Genomic DNA, 12,933 nt, shown 5'->3' on the forward strand with positions numbered 1-12,933 from the left:
GCTCTAAGCAGCTGATGGGCACTGTGTGCATTATGTAGATATGGAGACAAGCCAAAGAGAAGCACACACCAACCCCTTGGGTATGGGCTATGAGCACTGTGGTGTCTTTCCAGGCAAGCTCTGGCTTTTTGCCCTATGGCAGCTGGGCTTGTGGGTTCCTGGAGATTCTGATCTTGGGATCTCAGTTGTTTGGGTGTTCATCTAACTGTCCAAGCGGGGCTGGGTGAGCAAATGGGCTGCAGCAGGTAGAGGCAATGGGTTACAGTGCAAAAAACGCCAGCAAAAGGCTCAGGAGCCTGAAAGAGCTCTTAAGTTTCATCTGTGTGTTTCCTTTAGGCTGGGAATGAGCATACTTAAAGGTGATGGACTCAGCATCAACCACCTGAATACCTGTAGGGAAAGCAATTGGTGCCAATGGTCCTGGCAATAGCTGTGCATGGGGAGCTGCTGGGACTGGTCAGTGCCTGCAATGAAAGGCAGGTGAGGGCAGGCTGGATAAGAGCTGGTAAAAGCAATAAAGCACGGCTGGCTGCTTGACTCCCAGCTGCTGCCTTTGCTGTAATGGGGCTGATGCATGAGCATCCTCACTATGAAGTCAAACCCTGTTCTGTTGGGGGTGGGATGATTACAGCAGGGCTCTTCCCTTAGTGCTGTGTTGCCTGTAGCTCTGGCAGCCCAGGGCCTTCCTCAAAACGCTGCTGTCTCAGTGTTAGCAGCTCCCATGCCCCGGGCTGACCATGCAGTGTGGCTGTGCTGCACGTCAATGTATTATGCAAGCCCTGGCACAGCCGGCCTCGTGCTTATGGGTGCTGTCCTGGGGGTGGAGAGAGGGGGGGAAAAAAATCAATGTGTGGCTTAATTTCCTTGTTGAGGATTTGGGACCTGGGCTGCAGCACAAAGCTCTGTTTGTGCCCTTTGTTCTATGGGGCTGGCAATGGGTGAGGAGCAGCTCGGGGTTGGGGGGATGCATGGCTCCGTGCTGCGCTCTGCTGGGCTGCTGTCCCGTTTATGTCTCTGTCCTGCATTGCTCAGCTGATGGTGTTCCCACCCCATTTGTCCCCGTGTCTCTTGCTCATGTCAGGATTCAATGCTCTGTGTGACTCTGTGTGACTGTGGGGGCTTGGATCAGACAGGGGCAGGTGGGGAATTGAATGATAAAGGTTAGAAAGGACTTGTAATATCACCACATCCCAAGCCATCCCCTCCATGCCCATTAACATCCCTCAGTGCTACATCTGCATGTTTTTAAACACATCCAGAGATGGTGACTCCAATGCTTCCCTGGGCAGCCTGTCCCTATTCCATTGCCACTTTCTGAGATGAATTTCTTTCCTAGTATCCAACCTGAACCTAAACCTCATCCTAAAGGCTGCGCTCGAAGGGGCGGCCCCGACTGCAGGTTCCGATCGCGGCTCCCGTTCTATTTGGCCTCGCAGGAGCCGACCCGCTCGTTGCTGATCCCGTGCTCTCTATCCTTCGAACCCTCTGGGCATCTCCATTCGTTGGCCTCGGGGCTGCACGGAGGGCTCGCGTTGAGCTTCGTCTGTTGCAGCGCTGGATGGGAGCGGTGTGAGCACCGCCGGGAGCTGCTCCAGCGGGGGGAGCTGCGGAGCCGCTGCGGTCCCGTCTCCCGGCCCGGCCCTACGACCCGCCCCCGGTCCGCCCCACGGCTCGGCGGCGGGTACCGCTCCGGTACCGCTCGGGTACCACTCGGCCGCCGGTGGCCTCGGCGGCAGCGCACGATGCGATCGGGAGGGGAGGCGGCGGCCGAGGAGGAGGTGGCCGAAGGGGCCAAACGAGGCGGAGGAGCGACCTCGGGGAGAGCGAGGGGCCGAGGGGGAAAGGGATCCCCGAACGGGGAGTGTCGCCGAGGGGAGACGCCGCGCAGCCCCAGCGCGGAGCAGCCCCGGGAGCCCAAGGTCTCCTTCTCCTGCGGTGGTGGTGGTGGTGGTGGCAGCGCATCCCCAGGCGGGGCCAAGGCGGCCGAAGAAGGCGACGATGCGGTCGAGGAGGTTCGGGGGAGCCAGGCCAGCTTCATGCAGAGGCAATTTGGGGCCATGCTCCAGCCCGGCGTCAACAAGTTCTCGCTGCGGATGTTCGGTTCTCAGAAGGCGGTGGAAAGGGAGCAGGAACGCGTTAAGTCAGCGGGGGCCTGGATCATCCATCCCTACAGCGATTTCAGGTACGTGCCCAGCCGCCCCCCCTCCCCTCTCCTTCCTTCCCTCCCGTGCATCCTCACGGAGCCCCGGGAGCGATTGCGGGTATCGCTGCGGTGGGGCCGGGCTCGAGCATCCCCGGCTCGTCGGGAGGCTTCGGTGAGGGTGGTGGATGGAGAGGGAGAGCGGAGCGTTCTCCCACCGCTTCAGGTTGGGAAGAGGAGGAGGAGAAGGCCGTGCCGTGCCCTGGAGAGGGCACCTTGAGCCGTGCTGGAGGTGGAAGCGGCGGATGCGGCCGCGTGGATGCAGGGAGGGGCTGGAGATGGGCATCCACCTCCCCGGGATCCATCCGGGGATGCCAGGAGCTCTCTGCTTGCCCGGTGGGTGCCCGCACAAGGGCATCCTCTCGTCCTTTGCAGGGCCTCGGAACGGCTCAGCAAGGCAAGGAGACGCTGGAGATCCCACGGGGGTTGGTTGGGCTCTGCCCCTGTGGCTGTCATTGCGGGGGTTGAGGGGGGAGGTGGAACAGGGTCTTGCTCATCCCTGGGGTCCTTAAGCCCTGCTATCCTGCTGCAACCTCCACGGCCATGCACAGCTTTGGGAAAGCTTCCCTTCCCCCAAGGAGGCCCAATCCCATCCCTAAGATTCAATGAATATGAGGAGATATTCATTTTGTTCCCAGGAGGAGCAGTGTCCCCGAGGTGCAGCTTCCAGCTGAGGAATGGCAAAGCCTGGAAGAAAGGTCGTGCAGCACCAGCTCGTGTCCATCTCCCTAATGGGGAGAGATCAGCAGGGAATGCTTGGAGGCTCCCAAGGGGATGTAAAGGAGGGACAGCACAACCCTTTTAGGGATGGGAAGCTGAGATCCTGCTGACATCCTTGGCAAGCGAGGCTGATGGGAGCCCCTTATCCAGTGTCTGTACAAAGGGGCTGAATGCTGCTGGCCAAAGGCAGGGGGCCAAGCAGGCAGCTCAGCACTGAGTCCCTCTGCACTTTCCTAGTGCTTGGAGGGCTGCACTACAGGGCGAGTGAGCATCTGTTGGGGTTCTGTTGAATCCCCTGTGATGCAGAGGTCCTCAGGGCTGTGGAGGAGGCTGTGGAATGAGAGTCTGTGCTGACCAGACAGGATTACGGCAGGGACCAATGCCTGCATCTCTTGGGTCCTGGCCTCACGATGGCTTCTGTGCTGCTCTGCATCCTCTGAGGTTCAAGGAGGGGCAGCTGGAGGCTCCAGTTTGCTCTCCTTGTACACACAGTCGTGCAGCCACGGGGCTGATATTCCTGCCCAGATCCCACTGCGGGTGCTGCCCCTCCTTGCTGCAGAGTCAGGGTGTGAGTGCTGCGTGGCTTTGCCGGTCACGAGGGTGCTCTCATGGGAGCTGCACCATCCTGCTGTGACCACCGTTATCCCCAAGCCATGTGGGTTCCCCATCAGCCATGGGAGTTCCTGGGGAGCTGACTCTGGTTTTCACCTCTCTTAGTCACGGGGCTCTCAGGAATAGGGTGAATGTGTGGCCTCACTGTCCCCATGCTGACAGTGCTGGTGTGACATCAAGCTGGCAGCACTCAGAGCTGGGGCCTCTCTGCAGGCGACCTTGGGGGTGTCACCCTGCCACTCTGTCCCCTCCCAGAGCTTCTGCCATTGAAACCACTGGGGCAGAGCTCCTGTGTGTGCTGTGATGCTGCATGTGGCATATAAGAGTTCCCTGCTTGGTGGGGAGGAGCCACGAGGAGAACCAATGCGTTATCCCCAACCTCCCAATGTGCAAAATAAACAAGATTGGTTCAGTGCGGGGCTGGGAGCTCAGCAGTGAGGAGCCCACTCCACTCATGCATGCTTGGTACGTATGCCTATGTATTTCACATCGTTCCCATCAATGTATATATAGATATATATATATGTACTATCTGATAATGATAATGGGAACATGGACACATCCATGTTTGCCCTGTTCAAAGCCCATTTTCTTATCTTAAGATATAACCATTGCCCATCTGCATATGTGACATCATTTCATAATCAGAGGCATTTGGAGGTCTGTTTCCTCGTGGACTCAGCAGTGATTATTCATGCAGAATTCAGGGGCAGATTTGCTCCGGGAACAAAAGTGGCTGTTTACATAAATAGTGAATTATTAGGAAGCAGCACGGGTGGCTGTTTGAGATCATGGGCTGCAAATCTGATCAAAGAAACCTCATCCATCGTGCAGGAGGTAACGTTGAGCAGAGCCACCTCATTGCTGGGCGCTGTGATGGGTTGTCATTTCTCCTTCTGGTCTATAGGGATGGAGGAAATAAAGGGCAGGCAATGATGTTGGCATGAGCTCTGTGTTTGTGCAGCTTGAGTTGGAGCAGGGCTGGGAGTCAGGGTCAGCTGTGGGCCGAGCTTTGCAGTGAATCTGGGTTTGCTGTTGAACCAGGTGCTGTATTTGCATCCTGATAAGGACCTGAGTGAGTGTCTCATGGCTGGGGGTTGGAACTGGAGGAGCACAGTGTTTTTGCAGCAGGATCAGGGAGCTGTGGGGTTCTGGGGGTCCCTTCCCATTGGAGACATGAATGAGCTCAGTAGGATCCTTCAGCCCCAGAAGGAGGGCTCAGCTTTGGAGCTGCATTAGTAACATGAGCTGCATGCAGGGGTGGTTCATTGGATCACGATGGACCCTGCTGCCCTCAGCATCACTTTGCCTGCTGCTGCTGTTGGCTTTCTGCTCCCTGTGCCCAGTGCAGGGCTGGCACTGTCTGCTGCCACCTCCCTCATCCTGGAGTGAAATGGCTCCTGCTGCTCCACTGCTGGCTGCCAGCTGTGTGCCCTGCAGGGTGACCTGGCCTTGCTCTGAATCCCAGTGGGAACAATGTAAATGCCACTGCTAGGTGCTTGCTGACGATCCCACTGTTAATTATCCCCGATGACCGCAGCTGGGAACAGGATGAATGTGAGCACAGCAGACCTGATGGATGGCTGAAAGCCACAGCTTACTCATCAGGAAAAAAAGGCTGTGACTGCCTGCCTGGGGGTGACTTTACAGGTTGGTGCCTTTGAGCATTTTGCAAATCTAATATACAATATATGACTCTGCTTGGGCCCAGCTCCTGGTGGTGGCTTTGTAACCCACTTTTCCACGTGTCCTCAATTCGAAGGAACTTTGTATATTTGTGACAGGTTTGTGAATCGCTGCTCCTGCTGTGTGAGCTGTGATGTCTGCACGGTCCCTGTAGTGGTTGCATTCTGTGCTGGGGCAATAGAAGTGAATGGGGACATCCCCTGCCCTCTCCTCCCATTGAGGATGGGGTCCTGGACTCCTTTAGCTGCTGCTGGTGGTGGGTTGGGGCAGCTGATGGAGTGAGGACAGGCACTATACCCACCCTCAGTGTCTGCCAGCATCTCCTGTGGTTCAATTAGGTCAGAAGTAAAGGAGATGGGGGAGGTGGGGGGGGGGCAAGGATCCTAATTAATTTATTTTGGGATATTTTTAGCAACCTGGACTGAATCTTATCTTTTATGCACACACTGCCCTCCAAAGAACAAAGCATTGGTGTTGCAGCATTGGGGTTGCTCGGGATCAGCCGTGTCTCTATAGGGTGTCTCTGTTAAGGTGCTCAGGACCAGTTGCTCTTTCCAGGCCCTCATTCCCCTCTATGGGGTCCTGCAACCTCAGCACCACAGTAGAGCCTCAGTGCCCACCCACCATCACCCCCCTGATGTCACCAAGGGCTGCACTGTTCCAGCAGCCAAATCTGGTCCTTGGGGTTGGCTGTGAAGGGAAGAGCACAGCCTGTCCCTTTCAGGCTGCCAGCTTGTGGAGGGGCACTGGGTGTGAAGTCATGGTTGTGCAGCAGTGACATCACTTGTGGTTGCCATGGCTATGTCTCACATGGGGAAGGTGTCATTGGAGAAAGGTCACAAGCTGGGATATGCTCAGCTCCTTCCAACCCTATACCAAGTGCGGGGGGAAGGTGGGAAGCTTGGCCCCGCATGGAGCTGCAGCCCTGACAACAACGGGGCTGAATGTCCTGCTGTGACCTTGGTGCATGCAGGAAGGACATGGGCGGAAGGATGAGAGCCAGGAGAAGTGGGGGGCTGAGGCAGCAGTGATGCAGAAGGGAGGGGGAGGCATTCTGCTCACTCCTTCCTTGTTCTCCCTCCTTGCTCCATCTGCAGCTGGACGTGACCATCTGCTGTTCCCCCCCTCTACACACTTACCCCTGTAGAGTCCCCCATTGGGTTCTGGCAGGGATGTGGAGTGCTGGTGGTTGAGGTTCCCCAGCCATAATAACCCACTCTCAAGGTCTCCCCAACTTGTTTCAGAGCTTGTCTGGCTTTTGGTGCTGACTCAGTCAGACCCCACAGCCCTGAGACCCCACACTGCACCCATTGCACTGCACAGCCCCATAGCAAAGTGCTTCTGGGCCTGGAAGTGGTACAACCTCAATTCATCCCTTGGGGACCTGCAGCTCCTGCCACCATCCATAAGGACATGACATTGCCATACTGGGGTCCAGTGATCCCCTCCCTCCTCTGTGCCCCTCCAGGTTTTACTGGGATTTCACCATGCTGCTCTTCATGGTGGGCAACCTGATCATCATCCCCGTGGGCATCACCTTCTTCAAGGAGGAAACCACAGCACCCTGGATCGTCTTCAACGTGGTCTCCGACACCTTCTTCCTGATGGACCTGGTGCTGAACTTCCGCACTGGGATCGTCATCGAAGACAACACCGAGATCATCCTGGACCCTGAAAGGATCAAGAAGAAGTACCTCAAGACGTGGTTCGTGGTGGATTTTGTCTCTTCCATCCCTGTGGATTACGTCTTTCTCATTGTGGAGAAGGGCATCGACTCAGAGGTGTATAAAACAGCCCGTGCTCTCCGCATCGTCCGCTTCACTAAGATCCTCAGCCTGTTGCGCCTGCTGCGCCTCTCCCGTCTCATCCGCTACATCCACCAGTGGGAAGAGGTAAAGGCTGCTGGGCTGGGGGCATCTGGGGCCAGAGGGATATATACAGAGGTGTATATACAGACTGGAAGGTGCTGGCTTTGAGAGTAACCCTGCAGGGAAAGACGTGAGGGGTTCTGGTGGGTGAGGGACTTAATGTGAGGCAGCAGGGTGCTCTTGTAGCTCAGAGAGCAAATGGGATCCATCAGAAGCAGGGATAGGGAAGTGATTGTCCCTCTCTGCTCTGCCCTCATGAGGACCCATCTGTAGTGCTGCGTTGAGGACTGGGACCCCAATATAAGAAAGACAGGGAGCTGTTGGGGAAGGTCCAGAGGAGGCTACAAAGATGCTCATAGGGCTGCAGCACCTCCCCTGCAGAGGTGGGATGAAGGAGCAGGGCTTGTTCAGCATGGAGAAGGCTGCGGGGTGACCTCATTGCAGCCTTCCAGTATTTAAAGGGAGCCTATAAACAAGAGGGGAGTCAACTCTGAGAGGGTGGCTAACAGCAGGACAAGGGGAAATGGTTTTAAGTTGAAGGAGGGAAGATTGAGGTTGGATGTCAGGGGGAAGATCTTTACTCTGAGAGTGGGGAGGTGCTGGAACAGCTGCCCAGAGAGGCTGTGGATGCCCCATCCATCCCTAGAGGTGTTCAAGGCCAGGCTGGATGGGGACCTGGGCAGCCTGGACTGGTATTAAATATGGAGGTTGGCAGCTCTGCCTGCAGTGGGGGGGGTTGGAGCTTTGTGATCCTTGAGATCCCTTCCAACCCAAACCATTCTATGATTCTATGGATGCTCCAAACAGCACCAGCACCTCAGGGATGCCCCAGGAGGGGACTTGAGGTGACATCCCTGAGGGTCCTCACCACCAGCCCTCCTGTCTGACCCTGCCATGGGTCCAACTCTTTCCCCTTTTCACTTTCAAAAGGGGAAGCAGCACAGAGAACCCTGCGGATGAGCCGAGCCAGCGCGTGGCTTAGCAGATTATCCTGATAATCACATCTGCTTACAAAGGGATGGAAGGGGAGGGCAGCCAGACCTGGTGTGCCTTGGGTTGAACAGCAGTGTGGGGCAAAGCAGAGCATGTGCTGGCACTGCAGTCCCATGATTATCATTGTGTCCCACCAATGGCTCCAGCAGGGCTGTGATACTCCTCCTCCTGCCCTCCTTGTGTCCCCAAATGGACCCAGCAGCCCTTAGAGCCCAGAGCTGAATGTAGGGGATGTGGATGTAGTGACTTTGCTGTACCTTTGTCCTGCCCTTGCCATGCCCTTGCTGTGCCAGCTGCTTCATACAGTGCTGCAGGGCTCCAGAAGGGGTAAGGTGAGGTGTAAGGGGGGCTCACACCTCTCTAGCCCTGCAGTGTGAGGGTGCCCTTGGTGAGAGGCATTGGGGACAAGCAGGGCTGTGACAGTGGGGAGACACAGGAGCACTTGGCTTTGCCTTGCCCTGATCCAAGCTTGCAGGCACCCTGCTGGCTATAAATAGGCAGGAGGAGCACAGGCACCTGGGGCTGCTAATGACTCTTTTGGCTGAGGCTGTGTAGGTTGAGCACAGTGCTGCACCATGCAGAGCTGGGAGGGTAAAGGGGGAGGGGGTTTGGTGCTGCTCCCCAGCTCTTACTGAGCACCCATTGCCACCATGGGCAGACAGGGGCTGTGCTGCACCTTGGATAACAGTGCTGCAGGGTTGGGGCTGCAGCTGGTGGTTCAGAGCTGCACCCATGGGACATCTATGGGGATTCTGGTGTTGCTGTAGGATGGAGGATGAAGGGGTTTCATCCACCCTACTCCAAGAGCCCCCAGCATAGGGCTGGGTGCGATGACTTGTGGCCATGCTCATGATGCTGCCTTCCTTCTTCTTGCCCTGCAGATCTTCCATATGACTTACGACCTGGCCAGTGCTGTGATGAGGATCATTAACCTCATTGGGATGATGCTGCTGCTGTGCCACTGGGATGGCTGCCTCCAGTTCCTCGTGCCCATGCTACAGGATTTCCCCCAGAACTGCTGGGTCTCCATCAATGGGATGGTGGTGAGTGCTGCCCTGGCCCTTCTCCTGCTGCTCCCCCATTGCCAGACCCCACTCCATACAGCACTGAGTGCACAGACAACCCAGGAAGGACATCCCTGCCATTCAGCTGGTGCCTTATGGCAGTTTCATCCCAGTTATGGCCCATTCGTGCCCACATCCTTTGCCTGTGCAGCCTGATGGGTTTCTGAGTGCTGTGTGTCCCTGCTTTGCCCCTCCAGATTGTTCCATACAGGCGATGCCACTGATCCCAGGGCAAGGCAGGGACTGCAGCTGCTGGAGGCTTGTGGTTGCTGTGGGGTTGGGGCTGTGGCTTCAGGGCTAGCAGGACATAAGGAGCAGATTGGTCTCCAACAGGAAGAATGATGATGTGGCTCTGCCCTCATCCCCTGCCTCCATCCCCTTCTCATTAGCAAGAAAGCTGCTATTAATAAATAATGGGACACATTTCTAATTGCTCCCTCTCAGCCCTCGCAGCTTGATGCAGGTTCACCTCCCTGCTCCATCCAGCTCCCCCATTCTCCTCTCCCTGTGCTATTTTCCTCTCTGTCTGCTTTCCTGCCCTTCCTCTGCTCCCCACTCCTCTTCCTCACTATATCCTTCATCCAGAGGATGGTAGCTGATAGCTTTGCTCTTTTGTGGCTGCAGAACGACTCCTGGAGCGAGCTGTACTCCTTCGCCCTCTTCAAGTCCATGAGCCACATGCTGTGCATTGGCTACGGCAAGCAGGCACCCGAGAGTATGACGGACATCTGGCTGACGATGCTGAGCATGATTGTGGGAGCCACCTGCTATGCCATGTTCATCGGCCACGCCACCGCCCTCATCCAGTCGCTGGATTCCTCCAGGCGCCAGTACCAGGAGAAGGTGGGGTTGGGAGGGACCGGGGCTGTGGTTGTGCAGCTCTACCTGTTGTGCTTGGGGAGGTGGGGACCCTCCTAGCACAGGTCCCAGCCCTTTGTGGCCATCTCTCCCCGCAGTACAAGCAGGTGGAGCAGTACATGTCGTTCCACAAGCTGCCCGCTGACTTCAGACAGAAGATCCACGACTACTATGAGCACCGCTACCAGGGCAAGATGTTTGATGAGGACAGCATCCTTGGGGAGCTCAATGAGCCCTTACGTGAGGTGGGGAGGTGTCATGGTTTTGATGAAGGAGGCACAGGAGCTGAGGATGGCAGGAGGGGGGACCTGCTGGGTCACAGCCCCTCACTGCCCCCTGCCCTCCTTCCCCTATAGGAAATAGTGAACTTCAACTGCCGCAAACTGGTGGCCTCCATGCCTCTATTTGCCAACGCCGACCCCAACTTTGTGACGGCGATGCTCACCAAGCTGAAGTTTGAAGTGTTCCAGCCAGGGGACTACATCATCCGCGAGGGAACCATCGGTAAGAAGATGTACTTCATCCAACACGGCGTGGTCAGCATCCTCACCAAGGGCAACAAGGAGATGAAGCTCTCTGATGGCTCCTACTTTGGGGGTGAGCATCTATGGGTCCCAGCTCTCCATTTCTAGTTCTCTCCATCAAGACTTGGTACCATTGTATCTCATTCCTTTTCATCCCTTTAACAGAGATCTGCCTGCTGACCCGTGGTCGGCGCACGGCCAGCGTGCGGGCGGACACCTACTGCCGCCTCTATTCACTGTCAGTGGATAACTTCAACGAGGTGCTGGAGGAATACCCCATGATGAGGAGAGCCTTCGAGACCGTGGCCATTGACCGCCTTGATCGCATCGGTAAGGCTCTTAAGGGCTGCAGGGCTGTCCTATAGGGTCCTACTGGGTGCTTGGGAAAGGGGTACAGCACATAGAGGTGCCCATTAGGGGCCTTGAGCATCCCCAGTGCTGAACCTCATCACTCTCCCCATTGCTTTTCCTGCAGGGAAAAAGAACTCGATCCTCCTTCACAAAGTGCAACACGACCTCAACTCGGGCGTCTTCAACAACCAGGAGAACGAAATCATCCAGGAGATTGTCAAGTATGATCGAGAGATGGTGCAGCAGGCGGAGCTGCAGCAGCACACAGCCATGTACAGCCCGGTGCAGCCCCAGGTCACCTCTGCCATTGCCACCCTGCAGCAAGCCGTCGCCATGAGCTTCTGCCCACAGATTTCCAGCCCTCTGGTGGGCTCCATGGCGCTGGGCTCACCCCGCATGATGCGCCGCTTGCAATACGCCCAGGCCGTGCCCAGCCCCTTCGCCGTCTCCCCGGTGCTGCTGCAGCAGAGCCCCCCGCAGCAGCCTCATCCCCCCGTGCCCCACGCCAACCCATCGCCCTCGCAGGACCAGGCACAGCCCACCTCCTCCAGCGCCTTCGCTGCTGCCAGCCCGCCCACCCAAAGCCCCTTGGCCAGCCGGACGTTTGCCTACGGAGGTGCCAAGGGGCAGCTGGGCTCCCAGCTCTCTCTGAGCCAGCAGCAGACGCCCGGCTCTCCCCCAAGGTTGGCAGTTCATAAAAGCACACAGGCGCTGCCCACCAGCAGCTTCAGCCAGGATTCACGGCCTCTATCAGCCTCTCAGCCCTCCCTGCCCCACGGGCTGGCGGCTGGCAGCACCCAGAGCCCCCCGGCCTCGGTGCACGAATCCTCTGCATCCATCGGTGGAGGCCCAGCTGCCACCGCTGTGTCTCCAGGCTCGGGTCCCCCAGCTGGGCTGCGGAGTGCGGTGTCCTCGAGGGGACCCCTGTCTCACCCTGCGCCCACCCTGCAGCAGGACTCGGTTGCAGCCCGCAAGGATTCGGTGGGCAGCATGCCTGACACGGACCCAGCCAAATCCAGGCTGTCTTCCAACTTGTGACCTCCACAGGTGTGGGGATAGGGGTGTCGGGGTGCCAGGGCAGCCAGCCCCATCCCCTCTGCTCCATCCCCACCGAGGAGCCCCTCGGCCACCTCCATCCCTGCTCCCTGGCTTCCTCCCACTGCCGGGGACCCGTGGGTGGGCACAAGGGGGGTTGGGGGGGCTGTTGCCTCCAACCAAAGTTTGGCCCCATCTTCTGCTCCTTGCGAGGAAACCCCACTGCCCCATAGAAGCCACAGATGCATCGTTCCCAGTGATCAACGCTGTATATGATATATATGACCTGAATACAAACCTATATGTGTGCATCCGCAGGACCACCTCCCTGGGGGTCTTAGGCATGTGGGCCAGCACTGGCACGTGCCCCTGCCTCCCCTCCCACAGACCCATGGCGAGGGGTGACAGCCAAGGAGTGGAGGTAAGTTATGGGGTCTGAAGTACAGCAAGCCCCAGGGGACTCAGCAGCCCCCATGCCAGCCAGACTCTGGGGCTGGGGTGACCTCAGCCAGGCAGCCCCTGCTGCTGGAACCCAGGGAGCTGAGCCCTAAGGGCTGCATAGAGAGCAGCACTGGGCTCTGCTTGCAGAGCTGGGGAAGGCACAAACTGTGCGTGAAACAAGTGTGCCCGTGTGTGTGTGCAAAGATGGATGGAAGCGTGCATGGGTGTATGCACGCACGTATGCCCCTGCCTGGCACACTGGAGCCTTCCACGTTGAATGTATGCAGCGACCCATGAGCGAGGAGCCCCGTGCCCACCTGCCTTCTTGTAGCTGCAGGGCCAGGGCTCTGGGGCCACACTCCAAGTGTCACCTTTCCATCCAGCCCATCCTGTGCAATAAATGTCAGCAACTGACAGAGCTACACACGACTCCGTCTCTGCTTCTCCTATGCTACCATCCCTCTCCCCTGCAGCTCCAGATCTCCAACTCTACCAGTGGCCACAACCCAGGCAGTTTGCCCTTTAAAGAGATGCCTCCCTGCCAGCACCAGCTGGACACCATGGGGCAGCAATGGGGAAAT

The 12,933-nt window shown here is 57.4% G+C and overlaps 1 protein-coding gene across 1 annotated transcript; it reads left to right on the forward strand.

Moving 5' to 3' along the window:
• Window positions 1-326: 326 nt before the first annotated feature.
• Window positions 327-12,774, forward strand: HCN2 (hyperpolarization activated cyclic nucleotide gated potassium and sodium channel 2). The gene is made up of 9 exons (XM_015886288.2): window positions 327-480; window positions 1,337-2,182; window positions 6,687-7,110; window positions 8,961-9,122; window positions 9,768-9,986; window positions 10,100-10,246; window positions 10,358-10,598; window positions 10,691-10,855; window positions 11,001-12,774. The coding sequence occupies exons 1-9, from the start codon at window positions 437-439 to the stop codon at window positions 11,912-11,914; spliced, it is 3,162 nt and encodes a 1,053-aa protein (XP_015741774.2). The 5' UTR covers window positions 327-436; the 3' UTR covers window positions 11,915-12,774.
• The last annotated feature ends 159 nt before the right edge of the window (window positions 12,775-12,933 follow it).

This window comes from Coturnix japonica, chromosome 16 (genome assembly GCF_054131305.1).
Source record: "Coturnix japonica strain WE chromosome 16, WE-NBRP24, whole genome shotgun sequence".
Lineage (NCBI taxonomy): Eukaryota > Metazoa > Chordata > Aves > Galliformes > Phasianidae > Coturnix > Coturnix japonica.

Coding starts and splice junctions, on each gene's coding strand:
- HCN2 (XM_015886288.2), top strand. CDS start 437: ATGGGGAGCTGCTGGGACTGGTCAGTGCCTGCAATGAAAGGCAG. Junction 481..1,336: donor GTGCCTGCAATGAAAGGCAG/GTGAGGGCAGGC, acceptor TTTCTTTCCTAG/TATCCAACCTGAACCTAAAC. Junction 9,987..10,099: donor GGCGCCAGTACCAGGAGAAG/GTGGGGTTGGGA, acceptor CTCTCCCCGCAG/TACAAGCAGGTGGAGCAGTA.